Genomic DNA, 24,116 nt, shown 5'->3' with positions numbered 1-24,116 from the left:
AAATTCCTGTTGTTACTGAGTTCAAGTTCATGCCTTGAACTTCTTTAGAAAATAATTTAATTAATGATCTTTAAAATTTTCATGGGACATCTAAAATTCTCTTGCAATACATTGGTTGAAAATCACTGCTATATACCAAGAGCAGTTCATCTGAGAGTCAATTCAAAGACTCAATACCATTCACAATAGCAACAAAGAAAATAAAATACCTAGGAATATATTTGATCAAGTAGATGAAAGATCTCTACAAAGAGAAGAATGAAACACTGAACACTGAAGATAGAAATTGCAGATGACACAAAAAAATGGTAAATACATATCATGCTCTTTGCTTAGTAGAATTAACATTCTTAAAATGTCCATACTACCCAAAGTGATTAACGAAGTCAATGCAGTTCCTATCAAAATATCAATGTCATATTTCACAGATCTACAAAAAGTAATTTTGTGCTCCATTTAGAACCAGAAAAGAGCCTGAATAGTTAAAAAAAGAAACTTAAGCAAAAATAACCAATCTAGAGGCATCATATTACCAGATTTTAAACTATACTACAGGCTATAGTAATCAAAACAGCATGATATTGGCAAAACAATAGAGGCATCAACCAATGGAACAGACAGAAAATCTAGATCAGGCGTCCTCAAACTATGGTCTGTGGGCCACATGTGGCTCACCGAGGACATTTATCTGGCCCACCAGTGTTTTTGCCGCTGCTACCTGTCCTGCTTAGCAGCCGACTTGTCTTGGGGCCTGCAGTTCGACCCTCCAATGGTCTGAGGGACAGTGATCTGGCGCCCTGTGTAAAAGATTTGAGGATCCCTGATCTAGATATAAAACCATACACATACAGTCAACTAATCTTTGACAAAGCAGACAAGAATATACCCTGGGGAAAATAGTCCCTATCCAATAAATAGTGCAGGGAGTATTGGATAGCCACATCAGAAGAATGAAACAGGATCTATATCTCTCACCACTCACAAAAATTAACTCAAGATGGATAAAAGACTTAAATGTAAAGCATAAAGCCAAGGAATGCTAAAAGAAAATGTTAGAAAAACTGTCTTGATAACAGTATAGGCAAATAATTTATTATTAATTTATAATTTTGACCTCAATTATAATCATAGCAAAAATAAAAATAAATGGGATTTGATTAAATGAAAAGGTTACACACAGCTAAGGAAACAATGAACAGAGCAAATAGACAACCTACAGAATGGGAGAAAATATTCCTAAGTTATAACCTGAATCTTCAAAAAACTGAAGCAAATCATCAAGGATACAATGGACACTCCATTAAAAAGTAGGCAAAAGCATGAACAGAAGCTTCTCAAAAGAGACAAAGGGCCTATAAACATATGAAAAAAATGTTCAACATCACTAATCATCAGAGAAATGCAAATTAAAAACATAATGAGATATCACTTTACCACAGTTAGATAGACTTTCATTTAAAAGTACAACAATAGATGCTGGTTGGATGCAGAGAACGGAATGCTTATACACTGTTGGTGGGACTGCAAATTAGTACAACCTTCTTGGGAAACAGTATGTAAATTCCTTCAAGAACTAAAAATAGACCTACCATTTGATCCAGAAATCCCACGACTGAGTATCTACCCCAAAGAAAAGAAGTCATGTTGTCAAAAGGACACCTGTACTCAAATGATTATTACAGCATAATTCACAATTGCAAGATGTGGAATGAATCCAAGTGCCCATCAATTCATGTGTGGATTAATAAAATGTGTTACACATATACTGTGGAATACTACACAGCCACGGGGAAGGATGGATTAAGGCCTTTTGCAACAATTTGGATGGAACTGGAGACCATTATCTTAAGTGAAATATCTATGGAATAGAAAAACACCATATGTACTCACTATTTTTCATGAATTGGAACTAAATGAGGAGCAGACACATACACAGAGTTAAGTAAACTCAGTGCAAATTAAGTGATAGGAGTGGAGGGGATGGGTGAAAACCTACCTAACAAGTACAATGAACACTGTCTTGGTGATGGGCACACTTACAACCCTGACTCAAGTTTAACAAAAGCATTCCATGTAACCAAAAACATTTGTACTCCTGTAATGTTTGGAAGTATAAATAAATATCTTTTTACAAAAGAAAATAAGATAAAAAGCAATAGTTTGAGGTTTTCTTTGACTTCACCAATCTTCCTTTTAATCCACATCTTGTTTCCATTCCTTTCAAAAAGCAGTAGGCCTCTACTATGTTTAATAAAAACTCATCTATCTGGTTTATTATGCTGGAACATTTAAGCATTCAGAATCATTTTAGATGTTGATTTAAGGGTGGGGAACAGATAGTCAATTTGGTAGCCACAGGATATCTTGAACTCTTAAAAACAAGGAAACACAGGTGAGTAGATGCAAAGACTATCATTTCTTAAATTCATGTGATATTTGTATTAATATTTGTAAATTAATTTGTCAGTTTCCTCATCAGAATTTAAGCTCCCAGTAAACAGTATTTACTGCTACACATAAAATGTCATTTCACTAGATTAAGAAATCAACAGCACCCAGAAGGAAAAGATTTTCCAGTAAGATTTCTCAGTAAGAGTCTTTTATATCAAAATAACTGTACTTCACAACAAACTAAAATACTCCCAACCTGCCTCTGATCATGCTAGCTTTTCATAACTATAATCCTAGGTCAGTATCTCAAGAGGACTGACCAGTGATGAACTGTAGCTTGTCCTAGGAAAAGAGTCTGACTAGAATAGCAGTGGTCCCATAAATTGGAGACCAGTAAGAACCAGATGAAGAAACAAAAAAGATACAAGGCTCATATACATGTATCTTGAGGACTCAAGAGGGCTTTATGATACCAGGTTAATTTTTTTTAATTGCCAATAATTAGAATTATCCAAAAAGTACCAAGCTCACTGCCATTAAAAGAATCTATTTGGAAGTTAACTAATGTTCTAAAGTCAGTTATGTAAGTGCAGAGCATTCTAATGTAGCCAAAACTGAGTGCTAATTGTCTTTGGGTATCAGTTTCCTTCTTATTCCTTATGATAATAGGAATAATTTTAATTAGGGATGTGGATGTTTGGTAGAGAATCTATTTTCCAGCCTCCCTTGCATCTAGGTGTGGAAATACAAAGCAGTTCTGACCAAAAGCATGTAAGCAGAATGATGTGGCCACCATTCGTGTACCATATTGAAGATAAAGCTCTTTACCGCTAGGCAGTATATGGAGAGTTGGAAGAAACTATGGAAATTCCCTATTGAGGAGGAGATTTAGAGAGTCAGTTGAGTGAAGAAATGGAGATCCAAATCATACCTGTAGATGCTCAGTCTGGTACATTTTCCACTAAATATTTTGCTATCCACTGTTGATTTTTTCCAGTGAAAAGAAATATTTTCACCGTGTTCAATGCTCTCTACTTGTAACTCACTGACTTCATCTGTAGGTTCAGATGGTCTTCAGGAAAAGAAACATAATCATGAAAGTATTTACAGTGAGATATGAATTACGGTTTCTTGAACATTAACTTCTCTTCAAAGTCAAATAATAAATAGAACATGAAAAAGAGATAAGCCTGAGCATATTTCCAAAAGTGCATTCTTTTCAATTTTTGAATAGGTTTGAATTAAGCTACTTTTGACAACACTGCTGTTTAATGGTGAGTAAGTATCTGTGGTTCACTGAGTGAGAGATGAAGATTTATGGGCAGCACCTTGAAGGGAGACAGGTCAGCAGAGGGCACCAAATGACACGGACAAGGATGCCGCGCAGCATTCCCTGTCGGGAAGGAGAATGGACGGAAGCATCGGGATGGATGGAAATCACCTCTGCCCATGATGTGTGGGCACCACTGAAGGGACAGAAGAAGATGGGTGACACTGAGAACATCAGAAAATAAAGCTGGAAGCACAGACCGGGACCAGAAGATAAAAACTGGGAAAGGCTATCTTCCATTGGACTCAAGCAATAAGCAAAAGAAAATGTGCTTTAGGTAGCCCTCCAGGAGAACAGTATAATTAAAATGTTTCAGAAGGATTATTCTGACATAATTCTCTGCCCAACTCTACATAGGATGGACAATGGATAGAAGAAAAGCACTTGGGGTTGGGAATAAAGAGACAACCACAGTGAAAGGCACGGAAAAAAAGGGAAACAATTAAATCAGGATTTCTTCCTCTCAGGAAGGACACAAATGATACGGGCCTGGATATAGATGAAGAAAAGCCTATTCTTTAGTTTGCTGACATTTCGTTAAATTACCTCTGGATGTTTCTACATGCATGTGACACCCAGAAAACAAAAAAACAGGTTTATAAAGAATTTCAGCCCATTGTCTAAATTGGTATGTCTATGAAATATCTAGATGATGGACCAAGTTTTTCATCTAAAAGAGTCAAGAGAATAGATGTTTAGTAATTTCAGAGTTTCATCTAAAAATAGAAAAAAATATTTAGAATGTATGACTTATATAATGAACATGACTAAAGTCAGAATGAAACACACAATACATTTTAACAGAAGATAATTTCTCAAAGGATATAACATTTGATCTATTAGTTTTTGCTGGCTACTTACAAAGAAAGATATATAAACCATGGTTATTTGGCTGTTCAAGAGACTGAATCACTTGAGTCCAAAATTAGAGATGTTAATAAACAATAAAAATTTGTAATTTTAGGATAACAAAAAAATTAATGAATTACACATTTGAAAGGATTAATCTGAAGCTGAAGGATGCAATTTGCTCTGTCATGTATGCTATCTGCCTAGCTCTCAACAACACTCCTGTTTTCTGGGATACTTACCACCTGGCTCCTTCTTGATGGCGTGGTCTCTAAAAGCCATGCTTATATTATGTGACCCTATACCCAGGCCACAGTGAACTGGCTCAGAGGTAGCCACCCAAACAAAACTCAATCAATAAGAATTTCCTTCTTGGAATCATAATCAGGCTATAAGTCTCTGTTGTAGCTGGCAGAATTCTAAAGCAATTTCAGGGGACATGGGGTGGCCATACGACCATGGGGGGAGAGAGAGAGAGAGAGAGAGAGAGAGAGAGAGAGAAGCAGAGAGTTCTCTTCTGCAGAAAGAGAGGAGGGAGGGCGAGAGGGAAGGAGGGAGAGAGAAAGAATATGAAGAGATATGTATCCCTGGGAACATTCTAGTCCCCAACTCCTGACCGCACATGTCCTTATCCTTAGTTTTGTGGAACATTAGTAACTAATGTTCTATGCATTGAACAATGTAACTAGTTCAAGTCATTTTTTAACACTTACATCACAAAAAATTAATTAGCCATCAATTCCTTCCTGTCTCTTTGATCTTACTTGTCGCACTGACCCATGTCAATGGAAAGGCGTGGCTCAAGGTCCCTAAGCTGGATCCCTTGCCATGTAGAACAGAACTCCTGTCCCACCCCTTCCCCGGCAAGCAAATCATGACTTTGCATCATGTTCATTTTCATAGGCTCAGATAACTCAGAACTGGTTTAGTTTGACAGGTTAACAATTAGCACAGCTCTTAAACAATTAAAAAGTATCTGTATTTTTCCTGGTATCAGTGAATTTATTATAGAGTACAAGGTGTTCCTAAGTCACCCATAAAGTTGCCATATATAAGAAAAATGGGAAATCGTAGCTAAATGTATCTTTATTTATAAAATATTCATTAACAAATTTTACAGAGGTAGCCAACATGTACAGAAATTTTGTACAACTTTGTAATGAATAATTTGTAAATAAAGGTACATTTAGCTACAATTTTCCATTTCCTTTACATATGGTGACTTAAGGGGAGACTTTGGGGACACACTGTGTATTATTTTAGTTAAAAATCATACAAAAGCAAGGAGAGAGCCAGATAGATTTTATCTTTCTTCCAGTTGGGAAATAGATGGAAACATAGATTTGTATTCAGTGAGATTAAATAGTAACCTATTTTATTAATTTGATAGCATTCAAAAATAATTCTAGATGTTTTCATACAATGAAAGAACCTACAGTTTCTTCAGTTAAATCATCTGACCAGCTTTATTTCCTAATTTGGTTCATCAGAATATTTGGCATTGTACAGATGACAAACTCAAATGTTCCTTTCTCTGGAAAATAAAATTTATGCTTGCTTTTTGATTAGTTTTTTTTTCATTGTTGGGGATTCATTGAGGGTACAAAGAAGCAGGTTACATTGATCGCATTTGTTAAGTAAAGTCCCTCTTATAATTGTGTCCTGCCCCCCAAAGTTGTGTCACATACAATTTTTATCCTTTGTTTTGTGGAACTAAACTCCCATGCCCCTCCCTCTCTCTGTTCTCCCCTTCCCCACCCTCCACCATGTACTAGGTCATTAATTGTCCTCATATCAGAATTGGAACAGAGGATTCTTGCTTCTCCATTCCTGTGATGCTTAATTAGTTTTTTTTAATTGTTAAAAGATGATAGGGAGGAGTGGGGAAGGGATTAGCAGAGAGAGGGAGGTGGGGTCTTGGTGTGTGCCACACCTTTTGGGGGCAAGACACGATTGGAAGAGGGACTTTACCTAACAAACGCAATCAGTGAAACATGATTTCTTGTAACCTCAATGAATCCCCAACAAATTTTTTTTAAAAAGATTATTTACTTCAAATTGGGAAATTATGAAATGAGTTCAGGTGGCTGGAGGTCAATGTATCCCCCCCAAATAGCAACACAAATGTGTTAGATAATGTTGGACAATTTATTAATACTTATATCTGTGTTGGATAATTATATGATTATAATAATGATGCTGGGGGTAATTTTTTCAGAAGTCACAAACCCACAGAAACAGGGAGAAATCATCTGTTATGGGGAGAACAAGGGAAAAGCTAGTATGGGGAAAATGTCAAGCATTCCTCTTACCTGGTTGACACTGATTACACCTTCTTCCTTGACGGTTAGGCAAACAGAGGCATTGGCCATTGACTGGGTCACAAATGCTCCCAGGCAATGTTCCCAAGGGGTCACACTCACACATGTAGCAGCCATGAAAATGGTCAATGTTCAAATTGTATCTGTGAGGTTCACACTGATTACAGCGAAGACCTGTTACCCCTAATTTGCAAGGACATTGTCCTGTTGATTTGTCACACAGAAGAGAGCCATTTATTGTCCCAGTCTTATTACAGTTACAGGGCAGACAGAGGAAGGAATTATTTTGCGGTAGGTAGAAGTTTCCTCTCAAACATTCATTGCACCGTCTTCCTCCGACATTGGGTTTGCAGACACACTGCCCTGTCTTAGCATCACAGACAGTCCCAGAGAGGGAGCCAGCCGTGTCGCAGTCACAGGCTTTACAACCAGTGACGTCCAATCCGTAAAAGTTCTCTCTGCAGGTGTCACACTGAAGTCCTTTGGCTTCTTTTCTGCACTCACACTGCCCAGATAAAGGATTGCAGAATTTGTTCACCGAGCCGTGGAGGTTACACTGGCAGGGCTCACATCCATCATCGTTAAAACTTTGAAGAAATTTGAATCCAAAATTGCAATGATCGCACCTAAGCCCTAAAAATAAAATATGTTTAAGGGGTGAGGATAGGAAAATAACTCCATTCAAAATAGCTGAATCACAAACAATGCCGCTGCAGACATTTCATGCAGACACACAATATTGAGTATTTTCTCACAAGCAACCTCACAGAGTGCTGTGTACTTAAAAAACCATGACAATCCTTCATTTAGCACTCACACACAACTCTGTTTGCAATGTGCTTTATAAAATTTTAATGATTTATTACTTAATGCAGAGAAAAACATTTCATGCAAATGTTGCTTCTGTTAACATTTACTGGAGCTCTTTGCCTCTTTAACAAATATTCAAACTATTTTAAAAAAACATGTTCACTTAGAAGTGAACTGAGAAGTAGAATTACATATACCACAGTACAGTAGAACCCGTCAGTAAGTTGACCATCCAGGAGACTGTAACAGACTGAACAACGTAAGTCGGAGGTCAACATAAGGAACGAGGCCTCCTGTACTGACAGGTATGTGTGGTGCATGCCTGGTCTATGAAAATTAGCGAGGTGGCCAACTATGGAGGTTCCACTGCAGCTGTTTTCATAGAAATAAGAATTCTCTAAAACTGTTTAATAAGACATTAATCTGAGTATAAAGTTTCAGTCAGGATGAATAAGTTCTGGAGACGTACAGCATGGTGACTTACAGTTAATAAATATTATATACTTGAAAAATATATAAAAAATTATTACTTGAAAAGTAATATTATATACTTGAAAAGTTCTAAGATTAACTCTCAGACGTTCTCACCAATAAAACATGCTAAGTGCATGAGGTGATGGATATGCTAATTATTCTGAATTAATAATTTTATAATGTGTACATATATCAAAACATTGCATTGTACACTGTAAATGTATATAATTTTTATCTAATTAGACCTTAGTAAAGCTAGGGAAAGGGAGAGAAATAAAAGATTAAGCTGATAACTATTTTTCTGACAATAGCATACACATTTGTTCAGAATATCACACATGTAAATAATTGATATAAATACAACTTATCCAGAGCAATCTTTATTTTAATCCTTCTGTATGCTCCTCTGTTTTATCCTTTACAATTAATATAAATTATGCTCTCCTTGGCTCATAAAGCAATCACATTGCTTGTCATCTTACGTGATTCAGAACATACCTCTTAAGACACTAAGTAAATTCTGTTCTTCTATTTAAAGGAGTACACATATACATTTTACAAATGGAGAAAAATGTTTTATCACCTCAACTTAAATCTCTGACAATTTAGGTTAGTCTCAAAAAGGCTACTGCAAGGCAAAGGAATAAAAAAAAATTAGAATAGCAAATATCTAGATGCAAAATACTTTCTTTAGATAGTTTTCACACATCCATGGATTTAAATTACAACTGTGTGAGGTCAGGTCACCTGAAACATTCATTTCAAGCTAGAATAACAATTAAAAAAATTAGTCCTAGAATGAGAGTGAAAAACAGATTTAGGAACGCATATGTAGAAAGGCAATTCCTGAATTGGAAGGAAATGCATGATATATATGTATATATATGGATAAAAATTCAAGAACTCCAATGGAAGGCAAGTTCTTTAACAGTGATGAATGACTCACCTAAGGCATATCATTTAATTTCAATAAGGAAAATAAAAAAGGACCACTATTCCTGCAAATTTTAAAAATAACTGTATTGTTAACAAGAATTATGACTCATTTTGAACTATTAAAATTGGTCTACATGGATTCATATCATATCAGTTTTAAAAATATGCGCAGTGCTTATTTGAATATGCCATACATATTCCTGACAGGTAATCTATTCCTAACGATACTCAGGAAGGCCTACAGGGCATCACATTCGGTGTTAACAAGTACAGGCGAGTTAGCACACTTGGCATTTAATTCACATTCTTCTCCCTTTTTATTCTAGATGAATGACCTACTTTAATAAAATTATTGGTGCTAATGTATTTTACTGGTGATAGAATCATTAGTAAGATTTAACAGTTTTGTTAACTCTAACAGTTTGCTTTTTGAAGCACACACAACACACTCTCGCATATTCTGGGCTTTTGTTTTTCCTATTAACAGGTAAAATTAAATAAGGATACTTGCTAACACTATTAGGAAAATAAATTTGTATACATACCAAGTTTATATTTTTATTAAAAATACTACTTGAGCAGAAATAACGCTAGAAATGATATTTATTCATAATGCTACTAAAATGATGTAGTAGTCACAAAACCATATGTTTATATGTTCTTAAAATAGAAGAACAGAAAACTGCCTGGATCAATCAACAAAAGGGAGGTCACAAGAAATTCTAAGTAAATTTTAATTTTCCCCCTGCCCGCAAGCTCTGAACTTTAACCATTACAGGAAAGATTCCAGCAATAAGAAAAGCAACCTTCATTGTCTTTAAAGGTCTTCCTTTAACTTTTGTTTTCCTATTTCGAATTTAAAAATATATCTCACATTAAAGGGCAAAGGATATCTTATAGATCAAATTCCCAGGTCTTATGATTCATTCAGCGTCACAGATAACACAGATAAAGATGTACTTTTCTTTATGAGTTATTTTTTCCTTCCAAAAACAATTCACTTTTATATGCTTGATATTTACAAAGGCAAGTTACGTTACAAATTTTGACGTAATCCTTTCATCCAGAAAAATCTTGGGTGACATCCTTGTGCAAATTCATCTTTATTAAATTATACTGAAATGCTTATCTAGCTTAATTTTATCACAGAATATACTCATGATGTCTATCATCTATGTGTACAAATGACAAAATATTGGGTTTAGAGTTGAAACACAGAAATGAAAACAGTGTTCAGAATAGTACGCACATGTGTGAGTGCACGTGGATGTGTGTGTGCATCTTTGTGTGTGTGTCCGCGTGCACCTGTGTGGTTATTTGTTATCTCTGCCAGGCATATTTTTATTGTAACATTCAGGTCAGTGTTAGAAAAACCATGGGTGACTTGGTGCCTTGAATGACAACAGAAAGGCAAAGGTCTTTTTTAAACTTCCTATATGAACCAAGACATGTTCAGTTACAATACAGGACTCACTTCATCAGGAAACTTCCCTCTCGTAATATTCTCATATATCAAAATTTCAAAGTGCATTATGTACATAGTGCATTTTAGGCACTTGATAAATTTTGTCCTTATGTGGCGGTAGTTCCCCTCAAAAATGTTGGATGTAATAAATTGCTATAATCAAATCTAATTTCTGAAAAATACCTGTGGGAGTAACAAACAAAAAAGCACGTCGTGTATAAAAAAATGATAAATAACGCTGAAGGTAGCTGTTTATTATAATCAGCCTGGTGCTGAATTACAAAATTAAAATTATGTGGCCCTTTATAACTAACCCTAGCAATATACATGATCTGTGGAATTATGTTGACTTATTTTGCATTTCATAGGAACAGTTCAAAGAAATATAATAGAAAAAATGGAAAGATTTATCACAAAGGACCCTGTAGCAGAGAATATTTTGAAAAAATCCATTTATTTTGGTCTATTAAGAAAACTAGCATGGAAATGATTTGCTTAGAACTCATTAAGTGTAAAACATTTTGAAAAAGTGCTAATTTTCTAAAAGAAACATCTATGCAGTAAGCAAATTATATTTTTCTATGACTTATTAGCATGGGCCCGTGTGAACTAACGCATCTATGGAATAAAGAAACTTCTAAAGGGTTGATTAAACTAAGCTTCAAGCTGCAGTTTGATAGAATTATTAATTTAATCATTTTTAGACAGTTAATTTCATCCAAATTGTTTTTTTTCCCAGTGTGCCTTGAGCAAAGAAATTTGCTTTACTCTTCAGTTAAGAAATCAAATAGAGAATTTTATTCCAGATGGTAATAGAGATGTGACTGTAAACTTCTGCATTACACATACCAATAACGTTTGCTTTGCACTTGCACTGGCCTGAATTTTGGTGACAGGTAATATCTCCATCCACTGTCCCAGAGGTATTGCAGTTACAGGGCCGGCAGCCATCAGGATCCAACTCTTGTAGATTGTAGAATCCATTCTGGCACTGATTGCACTGTCTGCCAGACACATGTCTCTTACAATTACACTGGCCTCCAATCTAGAGAAGATATAACATTTTGTAGAATGATGAACGTATCTATTTTTAGATAATTTGCTCATTAGATACAAGACAGGGAGGGAGGGAGAAAGAAACTTTAAATGTTCAATAGACAAGGAGGTAATAAGGTATTTTTCCTCCTGACACAAAACACGGAGAGGCTTCAGCAGTGTGAATATGTAGAAGGGAACGAAAATAAACCCATCGAAGTGAGTAGCATGTGACTAAAAGGGAAATGAGGAATTAGCCATTACGTACTATATAAAGAAATCAAAATATAGACACGCAAACACAGAAAAAAGAACCAGCAGTTAATTTAGTCTTTATGATTCCACCCTTTTTCATTTTTTTCCTTTACGGTCTCAATGATCCAAGTGTGTTTTATATATGTCAGGTGTTTAAATTAAGGAAGACTTTCTATAATAATGGCATCCTATTGAAGTTCTAACAATATTTAACGTTTTCTGCCAAGGGCATCTGTTTATCTATACCGATACTGACTCTAATACTACATATGGTTCATTTCATCACATTAAGTGTACTAGCTGACTTGTGGTAAAACACAATATAAAAATGTTACTTGTTTTAGAGCATTTTCAAGCAAAATTAGAGCAAGAACACGTGAGTATTTTTTCTCCTCAGGCTACTGTTTTGAGAATGAAATACATGATGTTGACCTACTCTATATAGATAATACTATGCTGTTAAGAACTAAAATGCTTCTTAAGTAAACATATGTATGTAAAATGGGAAATAAATATGAGAAATTGAATATTAAGTCAGGATGTTTACACCGAGATGTGGATACAGACATCAAATCTCTTTTATAATCACTGATATTTCCCCCCATCCCCAATTTCCTTTCACTTGGACTGAATCCAGCTCTTCACACGTGGAGACCAAGGTATCAGAGAGAAAAGTAATCTACATGTGAAAAGACGTAGTTTGATTTCCATTTAATTTCAAAGCTATAAGAACATTGCAAGGTTGGGATTTAGTTACAAAAATATAGAAAAGGGCAGTCATATTAAGGAATTTTTAAAAATCTACCACTGCCTCTTTACGTCCATCTGAGAAACGGAGACTTGCTGGTATATTTAAGCATAAAATAAGACAATTGATAGGAAAATGTCTGAGAGTCTGAAAAATGTAGGGTTATACACACACCCGATGTAGTTGTAGATCACAATGCACCTTAGTATCAAAGACACATAAAGCTTTAGAAAGATGAGTAAGGACTACGAATTGCTTCCTTAGGGATGACTGTTTCTTGCTCCCACGCCCATCGAGCTACAAGGAAACCAGATCATTACTCACAGCAGGTATTTGATTCAGCCTACAAAAACAAATGGCATTTATTGGTGATTATATGTTACATACAGCAATGAAAATCCGATAGGTCTCTGATTACTTTTAACACTGTGAGTACTTCTCACAATAATTGAGGCCTGACTTTTTCTTGGTGCTTCACAGCTTCAGTCCCATTCTTCAAACAGACGGCAGGCACCTTCAGGGATAATCTTATACCACATTCCTTACACGTGAAGAGTGTTTTTTCAAAGATCAAGAACAAGAAATAGTGATAAAAATAAAAGAGAAATAAAAATGGCACCACTTTATTTTTTACATATTTTGTAATATTCTTGTTAAAGATAATACATGTATCAACTAGAGTGTCCTTGCTTTGGGAGATCTAGAAGACTCCCTAGAATAACCCCAATTCCAATCCTGTTGAACCAAAGTGCGCCTTTAGTTTATAAGACTTCTCTATATTTACTGATCATCTCTTATTCACCCTGACTCCAAATTTTACTTCTTCCATTTTGGAATTTTCTTGTCCCCTAAGAACATTGCCCTATATCACCCAGAGGTGAAACTTGGCTAATTTGGCTAATGCCTCAATTTCCAGAGCAGGAACTATAGTTCAAAAATTGTAATGATTAAACTTTACTAAATATCTGAGATAAAAGAAGAGTGAAAGCTTGACTTTGTAATTCATACTATCCATTAAGTTTTCCTACAGTTAGAGATGTTCACTGACTTCTGGATTCCAATCACCTGTCATCTGTGTGACTTTTCTCTCCCTCTTCTTCACTCTACTCTAAAGCATGTCTACTTTTCTTTTTACACCCAACTCTCAGTAATGTTTTCACATAGAATATCTCAAAAGTGTACATAATTGCCATAGTTACTGTGAATATCTAAGCCTTATCAAGGTATTCTTGACAACATAAACAATTCTCTCCATATAAACAACTCTGCCACATATTAAATAACAATTTCGCTCCCATTTCATTGATCTAAAGGTTTCTGTAACACATATTGGTTATAATTTCCCTATATTAGCTATATTTTAAAATGCAGTTTAAAAATAAAGGTATATAAGACATTTTCATTTTATAAAACAGTAGCATTAGTCAGGTTCCCAAAATTCAGCTGAAAATACCAAGTTTACTTTTGTACAATTCAGCTATAGCAGAGTTTTCAACCTTTTTTATCTCACAGCACATTTAAAGTATGTTGATCAAAAATAAAAAAGCAGTTAAAAAAAAAGAATATACTTACTATGCTTTGAATTTCTTTCAAAAATAATTTAACTAATGATCTTTAAAATTTTTTACAGCACGCCTAAGATCCTCACATGGCACGCCAGTGCGCACATCAGTTGAAAATCACTGAGCTATAGATTTTCCTCTTTAATGTGAAAATACAAACCTTTTTATACTCTAAGACCAATTCTTGCCCAGCAAGCAGTACAAAGAGAAAAAGGCATTTCCTCTTCGTTTAAAAATGTACTTTCAATAGTCAGACACAACATTTTTCTATTTCTATGTTCTTTGGTATGTCTTTCCACACTAATGCTACATTGACCTGTCCTAATTGCAAACTGTTGAAGGTCATGAAAATGACTATTTAATATATTTAATCCATATTTTCATTGTTTCAGGTAGGACTATAAATCTGTACTCTATTACACTGTTTAGTTGGAAGTATAAGTCTCAAAAAGATTTCTTGACTTAACAAAACAATAATAAACTGGATTTAAGGGAATGCTAGATGATGAAATTCAGAGGGAATTGTCATGAGCTGCATCATAGACGGAGGTGCATTAGAAAACATTTATTTGGCTGATTAACATAAGTTCCAAGCTCTAAACTCAAATAAGATAGAGCTCCAAAGAAGTTTGGCAGAGATATTTGCATTTATCATAACAGGATAAAGGAAATGCATGGATTATAAACCTCATGCCGTTCTTTAAATGTTCAAAAATTATCTTCTTAAGCAGCCAAAATAGGAGTCCTGAACCTTCAATCACCTTATCAGCAGAACATTTTCTTAAAGGCAAACAATGAAACATAGCAGAATTTGGATGGAGATTAGCAGAAACATGATGTACCTTGAGACATTTAGAAACTTAAGAAAAAGTATTATAAACAGTAGTAAGGTTTAGATACACACTGGTTGCTATGCATGTGGTTGGGAGCAAGGGAAAGGAATAGAAAGATTTATTTTTTGTAGTGACTATTCAGACAACTTAAATTAATAGTCCTTTACTCTGTCTCTGTCTCTGTCAGGGATAACACTATAAGATGTTACTGCCAAATACAGTAAATTACAATCAGGATGATATTTATCTTATTGTAATCAAGAGTCTTTTCTCAGATAGACAGAAATATTGGATTAGTAAAGTGCATACATTCTGATTTATGACAAAAAATTTGACTTTGCTAGAAATTGTTCAGGGTTTAGTATAATTAAGGCAAACCTTATCCATAAGGAATAATGGGGAAGAAGTAAAAATCATAATAAAATTCTTCACATGTGCAAGAAAAAGTCTGTAGATATTGACTAAGTCAATGTTCAGAAAAAATACACATTTAAATATGTGTGCTCCAAAATAAGGTTTTTGGTAAAATTCAGATTAAGCATATGCCATTTTCTCTTATTCTTGATATCTCACTAAAATAATAAGAATTTAAAAAACATAACCCAGAATTTTAAGGAAACCATAAAGAAGAGATAAATTTCAGAATTTCAAAAATAAGAATTAGAATTAGAAATAAATATTAGTAATGTTCTTAACTAATCAGAGAAGCTACAATATAGGCGCTTTATAAGTTGGATTCCCCTCCCCCAAAGAAAAAACCTCACTGGTACAGCACATACATAAATAAGAAATAGAAAGAAATTAAAAAGCTTATTACCTTACAGTGAAGATAAATAATAAGAAAGGAACAAAGAGTAAACAAATCATTCAGAAAACAATTAATAAAATGATGGGAGTAAGACCTTATCTATCAATTATAAACTTAAATGTAAACAGATTCAATACTTCAATTATAAGATGTAGACTGGCTAAATAGATTAAAATAGCAGACCAAGCTATATGTTACCAATAGAAAACTCACTTCACCTGTAGAGACACACATAGACTAAAAAAATGAAGGGACAAAAAGAAAGCATTCCATGTAGAATAGCAATACTATGTCAAAATCTATAATCCAATATCTCTGATGAACATAGATGCAATACTATGTCAGATAAAAGACTTTTAAGTCAAAAACTGTTAAAAAAAAAGAAAAAAGACAAAGAAAGTCATCATGTAATGATAATGTTCAGCAAGAGACATAAGAATTTTTAATATATATGGACTCAGAACTGAAGCACCCAGGTACATAAAGCAAATATTATTAGCTCAAAATGAAAAGACAGATATTAATATAATAATAGTTGAGGACTTCAACAACACTTGTCACCATTGGACAGATCATTTAGACAAAAAATCAACAATGGACCATCAGACTTAAATTAATGGACCATCTCTCTGTAGACCAAAGAGATGTAAGCAACATTTATAGAACCCTTCACCTAAGTGTTATGGAGTATACATTGTTTTCATTATCACATATAACATTCTTGAAGATGTACCTTATGCCACTAAACAAATGTTTAACTATTGAACTCACATTAAGTATCTTTTCTGACTATGATAGAATAAAACTAGAAATCAGTAACAAGAGGAATTTTGGAAATTGTACAAATACACAAAAATTAAGCAACATGCTCCTCAATGACCAATGAGTCAACAAAGATATCAAGGAGGAAATTTAAAACTTTCTCATATAAAATAAAATAAAAACACCGGTGCAAAAAACTATGGATATAATAAAAGTGGTAATAAGCAAAAAGATTGTTAAGCACCCACATAAAAAATAGAAAGATTTTAATGTAATGATGTATCTCATGAAACCAGAAAAGCCAAGAACAAACCAAACCCCAAATTAGTGGAAGAAAATGTCTAATAAAGTTCAGAGTAAAAATTAATGAAATTGAGGCTAAAAAATACAAAAGATTAGCAAAAAGTTGGTTTTTGGAAAGATTAAATCAACAAACTATTAGCAAGACTGAGAAAAAAAAAACCAAAATAAATAAAATCAGAAAAGAAAAAGGAGACACTACAATTATTACACAGAAATACAAAATACATAAAGACTATTATAAATAACTATAAAATAACTATATGCCAACAAGTTGGAAAGACTACAGAAAATGGATAAATCCCTAAACATATAAAACACAGATTGAACCAAGAAGATGAAGAAACCCTGAACAGACCAACAATGCATAAATGAGACTGATTCAGTAATAAAGTCTCCCAACAAAGAAAAATTGAGGACCAAATTATTTAACTGCTGAATTCTACCAAATATGTAAAGAACAACAATTCTTCTGAAACAGTCAAAAAAAAGTGAAGGGGAGAGAATTCTTCCAAATATGAGGCCAAGAATACTCCCTTATTAAAACCAAAAACACAACAACAAAATCTATAATCCAATATCTCTGATGAACATAGATGTAAATATCCTCAACATAATACTGGCAGACCAAATCCAACAGCATACCAGAAAATATTTAACACCTATGATCAAGTGAGATTTATCCGAAGACTACAAAAATGATTCAACAGGTACAAATCAATAAACATGATACATCACATCAACAGAATGAGGGACAAACCATCAAATCATCTCAAAAGACACAAAGTAAACATTTGATAAAATTCAACATCCCTTTAGAATAAAAATTTGAAATAGATTAGGGATAGAAAGAATATGCCTCAATGCAGTAAAGACCACATATGACAAAGCTATAGCTAACATTGTACTGAATGGGAAAAACCTCAAAGCTTTTCCTCTAAGAATAGGAACAAGACAAAAATGTCCATTTTCACCATTGTTATTCAATATTGTACTATAAGTGCCCACTAGAGCAATTAGATAAGAGAAAGAGAAAGAAATGAAGGGAATCCATATCAGAAAGATGGAAGTAAAATAGTTCCTGCTTGCAGAAACATGAACTTACATAGAGAAAAAGATTAACAGGCTCCATCTAAAAATTATAAGCACCGATAAACTAATGAAGTAGCAGTATACAAAAATCAACATACAAAAATCAGTAGCATTTCTACAACCTACAACAAACTAGATAAAAAAATTATTTACTTTAGTTACAAAAATAGGTAAATATCAGTAATAAATAATTAAATTTAACCAAGGGGTAAAAAATCTCTACAAGGAAAACTATAAAACACTAACAAAAAAAATTGAAGAAAATATACACAAAAGGAAAGTCACCCATTTTTACGAATTAGAAAAATCAATATTATTAAAATGACACTACCAAAAGTGATCTACAGAGTCAACATAATTCTTAACAAAATATTAATGATATTCTCCACAGAAATTGATAAAACAATCCTAAAATTCATATGGAACTGCAAAAGACTCTGAATAGACAAACTAATCATGAGAAAAAAGAACAAAACTAAAGGCATTGCACTATCTAACTTCAAAATAAACTGCAAAGCTATAGTAACCAAAACAGCCAAATGCTGGCATAAAAACAGATGCACAGATTAAGACCCCAAAGTATAAAACTACAAGGAAAAAATACAGAAAAAAAAAAAAAAAACGACCTTAGGACATTGGTCAAAGATTTTACAGATAAGCCCTTAAAAGCATAAGCAACTAAAGTAAAAATAAACAAATGTAATTATAGCAAACTAAAATGCCTTGACACAACAAAGAAAATAATCAATAGAATGAAGAGACAGCCTACAGAATAGGAGAAAATATATTTGAACTATTTATCCAGAAGTGATTAATAACCAGATATACAGGAAAACAGGCATAAGATCTAAAAAACATAAAAAGACATTTCTTAAAACCTACAAATAGATAAGTATATGAGAAAATGTTTGACATCATGAATCATAAAAGAAATGCAAAATAAAACCACAATGAAATATCATCCTACCTCAGTTAGAATGGCTACCATCAAAATGACAAAAAATAACAAATTCTATCAAGTGTGTATTGAAAGGAATGCTCTTACACACTGTTGATGGAAATGTGAACTAGTATAGCCATTATGGAGAACAGTATGAAAGTTCTTTTAAAAAAGTAAAAATAGAACTACCATATGATCCATCAATCCCACTACTACTCATATGTCCAAAGTTTTGAAATAAGTATGTCAAAGAGATACCTGCACTGACATGTTTTTTGCAATACTATTCACAATAGCTGAAAATCAGGATCAACCTAAGCTATCAAATAACAGAGGAATGTGTAAAGAAATGTATGTGGGGGGGTATAAGTATATATAAAAATACATAAATATGTACATATATGGAGAGAAAATATACACAATGGAATACTTTTCAACCATAAAAAGAATAAAATCTTGTCTTCTGTGGATTAGCTTAGAAACATGATGTTTAGTGAAATAAGCCAAGGGCCGAAGGATAACTACTACATGCACTTGCTCATGTGTGGAAACTTTAAAAAGCTGATCTAATAGAAGGAGTAGAATAGTGGTTACTAGAATCTTGGAAGAGGGAGGGTAGTGGGAGATAGGAAGTTAATTAACACACCCCAAATTATAAATAGATAAGAGAAATAAATTCTAGTGTTCTATAGCACAATATGGTGACTAGTGAAAAATTTGTTGTTATTATTTCAAATAGTCAAGACAAAAGATTTTGAATATACCCAACACAAAGAAAAATGATACATATTTGAGGTGATACATTTGCTAATTACCCAGATTTAATCATTACACATTATACACATTTGAAAATATCATATGCTACTTATAATCACACATAATTATTAAATATTGATTAAAAGTAAAAGTTAAAAAAAGCTCACCATGTGTTAGCAATATTAATACCGAAAAAAACCCATATTAAGGTGCAATCTTACGAAGCAAATTCCATAAAGACAAACATTTCTAGACACGAATAAATCATATACAAAAAAATACAGAATATCATCAAGTTGTTCTGCAACATTATAGTAACCTAAAAAACTAAGAGTAGTCCTCCCAAATTGTGAATAAAATTATATCCAACATAGAATTCTATACCTTATCAAACTATCTGTGAAAATAAAAATATAAAACACTTTACAGATTTTTCAGGATTCAAAAAAATGTAACTTTGTATGGCTCCAGAAAATGGGAACATAAATGAACAACACCAATAAGAATTTAAAATGGGATCCAGAAGATGAGAATTCAGAGGTATATAAAAATTCCTAAGCTGGGAGTTAGGCAGGAGGCCCACAGAGTCATTGGTCTATACTAGGTCAAATGGATGGAAAAATCTAAGAAGGTGGGGTTATATAGATGAAATAGCTATACTTCAAAATATACATGTGTGCATAGAATATATATGTACATATAGAATATATACACACACACATAATACAGTAGAAACTGCATAGTTGACCACCTCCCTACATTGACAACTTCCTTAAGTTGGTCTGATTTCCATAGACTGGGCATGTACCACAAGTACTCACTGGAGGGCTGACCTCTATATATTGACCACCTCTGAAAGTTGTCTCTTGACCACTTGGACTGTGACACACATTAATTTACCCTCTACAACTTGACCAGCTGAATCCACTCTATACCAAGGAGTGGAAGGTATGGTCTTTTCCCCTTAGTTGTATTATTTTTTACTTTAGTATATATTCTTTTTTCAACATTATAGAAAAATTAAAACATGTATTGTCACATGTTGAATTAGGCCTATTGTTTATCATGTGTTGTGGAAGATTTTTTTAACATGAAGGGCTGGTCTGAATTATAGGTATGCCATGTAATTCCTGAAACTTTTTACAATCAAGACATCACAGCCCAAAGGAAAGAACACAAAAAGTTTACATTAAAGGAAAAGGTTGGTTTTCTACATTTTTTGGAAAGCAGCAGCAAAACAAAGACAGCCGAATATTTTGATGTTAGCAAGACCATAGTTAGCAACATTCAAAAATGTAAACACTGGTAAGGAAAGCAGAGACCTACAGTGGAAAAGGAGGAAAACTTCCTTCAATAAAGTCAATGAAGCCACATTAAGCTGGTTACAGGAACGCGGGCAGTTAATGCCCGAATCTCTGGGGCGGGGGGGATGATTCAAGAAGTTGCTAAAAAAGATTGTACAGGAACTCAGGGCGGCAGATTTGTAAGCATCAAGCATTTGGCTCAAAAGAATTTGAACTGTAACCCAAGATTTCCCAGAAGTTTTATATGGTGAATCCAGTGAAGCTGAGGAAAAGTTGTGGAAGAGTTCATGAAAAGGTTCCCAGACTTGGTCAGAGGCTTCAAAGATGATGACATCTTTAAGGTTGATGACTAGGGACTCTTTTTCAAAGCATGCCTAACAGGAGCCTTGTCATGAAAGGTGACAAAAGAGTGGGAAACTTTCCTAAGAACATCTCATAGTTCTGAGTTTTTCTCCCAGCCCAAGAGAAACCACAGCTCTTGGTGACTGGTAAATCAGCTAAGCCATGTTCATTCAAGAACCTGAAGCCTGAAGACTCCTTGTCATTTGGAGATTTAAAAAACGTGCATGGATGACTGGTGTCCTCTTTGAGATGCAGGGTAAGAGGTATTAACTGAGAAATAAAAAAGAAGGAGTCTATTCTATTGACAGTGTCCTGGCCACCTGCAGGTGAATCATCTCACAAATGTGAACTAAAATTTCTGCCTCCAAACGTGACCTCAAAAATCCAACCTCTTGATGAGGCATCATCAAAACTTTTAATAAGCATTACCACGCCCAACACCTCTTGGGGGTAATTACTAAAACACAAACCTGTGGTCCACCTGTGGAAGCAGCGTCATCTGCTGCATTAGTTAACACTCTGGATGCTGTCCTCTGAGTCAGTTCTGCTCAGAATACAGTTCAGCCAGAAAGGATCTAGATCTGTTTCAAGGAGGTTGGATTTGTCACAACCCAAGTGCACAATGTTTTGGCCCCATCATACAGTTTATCTCCCACGGCAGAATTCAAAGTAGTATATTTTGAAGGTTTTGTTGCAATAGATGATGAAATGGCAACCTGTAATGAACTGACCCCAAAGCAACTTTCCAAGTGATATGGACTGAAGTACAAACCAGCATGAAAGTGCATGAACAGATGATGTGGAAGGAGCAAGTGGGGATGACATAGAAATTGCAGAGACTCCAAAAGAAGAGGATGTCAGGCATCTGATAATGCAGTTGAAGTCATTTGATGTGGAAAAATGCCCAGGTATGTTCAGTGATGTAGTCAGCATTGAGAGTGAATTTTCCATTTATACTTATAAGAAGAAACAGAACAAGATTGACTCTTTTTTCAGAGAGAATGATTTAATAATGAGAAAATAGTACATGCATTGATTTGGTATGATACTGTATGATTTTACTGTATTTTTATTTTGTATGATTTTATATATTTTGTACTAAAAGCTGCATACAGAACTAAAGTACATAAATTTATCAGTACAGTAAGCCTAGCTCGTTATGTTGGCCATCTCCGTATGTTAACCTGTTTGATAGAGTCCTTTGAGAGGCCAACTTACAGGGAATCTACTGTACATATACAGATATGCATGAGGCAGAGACATCTGCATTGAGAGGAATAGAGATACAGAAATCTTAAAGGATATAAGAAAAAGAATTAATCTAGGAAGAACAAAATATTATGGATATTTTTCAAAATCATGACTTGCTAATGGATTACATGTGGATGCTAAGGGAAAGAATTTAAAGATGATGTAGCTTTTGGTTGCTCAGCTGAAAGAATACAGATGCCATTAACTATGACAGGAAAGTCTTTGGATGAATCAAATCAGCTTAGGACACTTTAAGATATGTACTACATGTCAAGTACTCAACTGGAAATATCAGTGTGGAATTTGCTTGAATATTATCTTTGTATAGCTGATAATCTGAATTAAATATCACCAAGGGAGTGAGGAGAGAACACCAAAGGGGACAGGAGGAATAGCCAGGGATTGACAAAGAAAACAAGGAGAATGCAGAAGGCGGGAACCCAACAGAAAAGGGATGATCTACTGTGTCAGAAGCTGCTGCTATGTCAAGTACAATGAAGGCTGAGCATTTACCTTGGATTTTAAAAGACAGAGGTCCTTGGAGACCTTAACAAGGGAAGGTACAGAGTCATGATGAGAGTGAGGGCCTGACAAAAATAATTGCCAGAGATCATAGAATAGGATTTGGAGCCATGAGAATAGACAAGTCTTTCAAGGAGTTTTGCTGAAACGGAGAGCAAGGAAATGAGATGATACAGAGAAGGAATCATGATCAAGAGAGTTTTAAATGGAAGCAATAGCATATCCGCATGCTGCAAGGAATGCTGGAGCCCAGAGACGTGCATTAATAAGGCAAACGCAACAATAATGGGCAAACTCAAGTCCGGGGCCTGGCTCACAGGCACCATGGACCTTCCTTCAGGAATGCTCTCTGCCCATTTCTCGCAGTTTTCAATATGGAGTTGTTCTCAAATTAGAGGATTTGTCTCCTCTCAGCTATTTTACAACATTTTATTGCTCCCTCCATCATTTAATCCCTCAGGGTCCAACTTTTGGTATAATTATGACATCTTATCTGAAATACCTCTCCTCAGTATACCATAAGCTCCCAAAGGGTCATGACCTTTGCACCTGCTCATCATCCACTGATTTAAATGGTTGTACACTTCCCATGTAGAAGATGCTCAATAAAAGTTTATCAAATAAGCCTTTGCTTTCTCCCAGCATGCCTCCGCTTACAACATCAACAACATTTTTGAAGACTTAAAATACGATAGACATACTGCTATTATGCTTTTACATGTCTTCCTATTTATGAATTAATAATTCTTGCAAAGTATTATAATTCCTATAGAACGATTAACTGACTTTTCCAAGCTCAGAAGGAAAGTAAGTGACCTAGCCTGAAAGAGAATGAGATCCCCGGGGCTGCAAACTTGCCTTACTCCTGCATCCTGCTACTACGCCTTAGAATTTAGTCGGACCCTGTGGCTCCTCAATTAAAGGGTATAAATTCCTTAATCATTTGGACTTTGTGCCTTTATTACCAGCCAGAGTGTATACTGTGAATAACCTAAATCTGCCTAAGTCTTTATTTATCCATTAATTGAGC

At 34.4% G+C, this 24,116-nt stretch overlaps 1 protein-coding gene across 1 annotated transcript in view; it reads right to left on the bottom strand.

Annotated features, from left to right (window-relative positions):
- The window catches only part of USH2A (usherin), a 775,219-nt gene that overhangs the window by 601,674 nt on the left and 149,429 nt on the right, over positions 1-24,116 (bottom strand). The window contains exons 11-12 of the mRNA XM_003800142.1: positions 11,426-11,621; positions 6,883-7,524 (exon numbers count right to left, since the gene is read on the bottom strand). Coding sequence (XP_003800190.1) covers positions 6,883-7,524; positions 11,426-11,621 — 838 coding nt within the window. The remainder of the gene's footprint in view (positions 1-6,882; positions 7,525-11,425; positions 11,622-24,116) is intronic.

Source organism: Otolemur garnettii, unplaced genomic scaffold (assembly GCF_000181295.1).
Source record: "Otolemur garnettii isolate 467f Iridium unplaced genomic scaffold, OtoGar3 scaffold00168, whole genome shotgun sequence".
NCBI lineage: Eukaryota > Metazoa > Chordata > Mammalia > Primates > Galagidae > Otolemur > Otolemur garnettii.
This window is presented reverse-complemented; position numbering and strand designations above follow the sequence as displayed.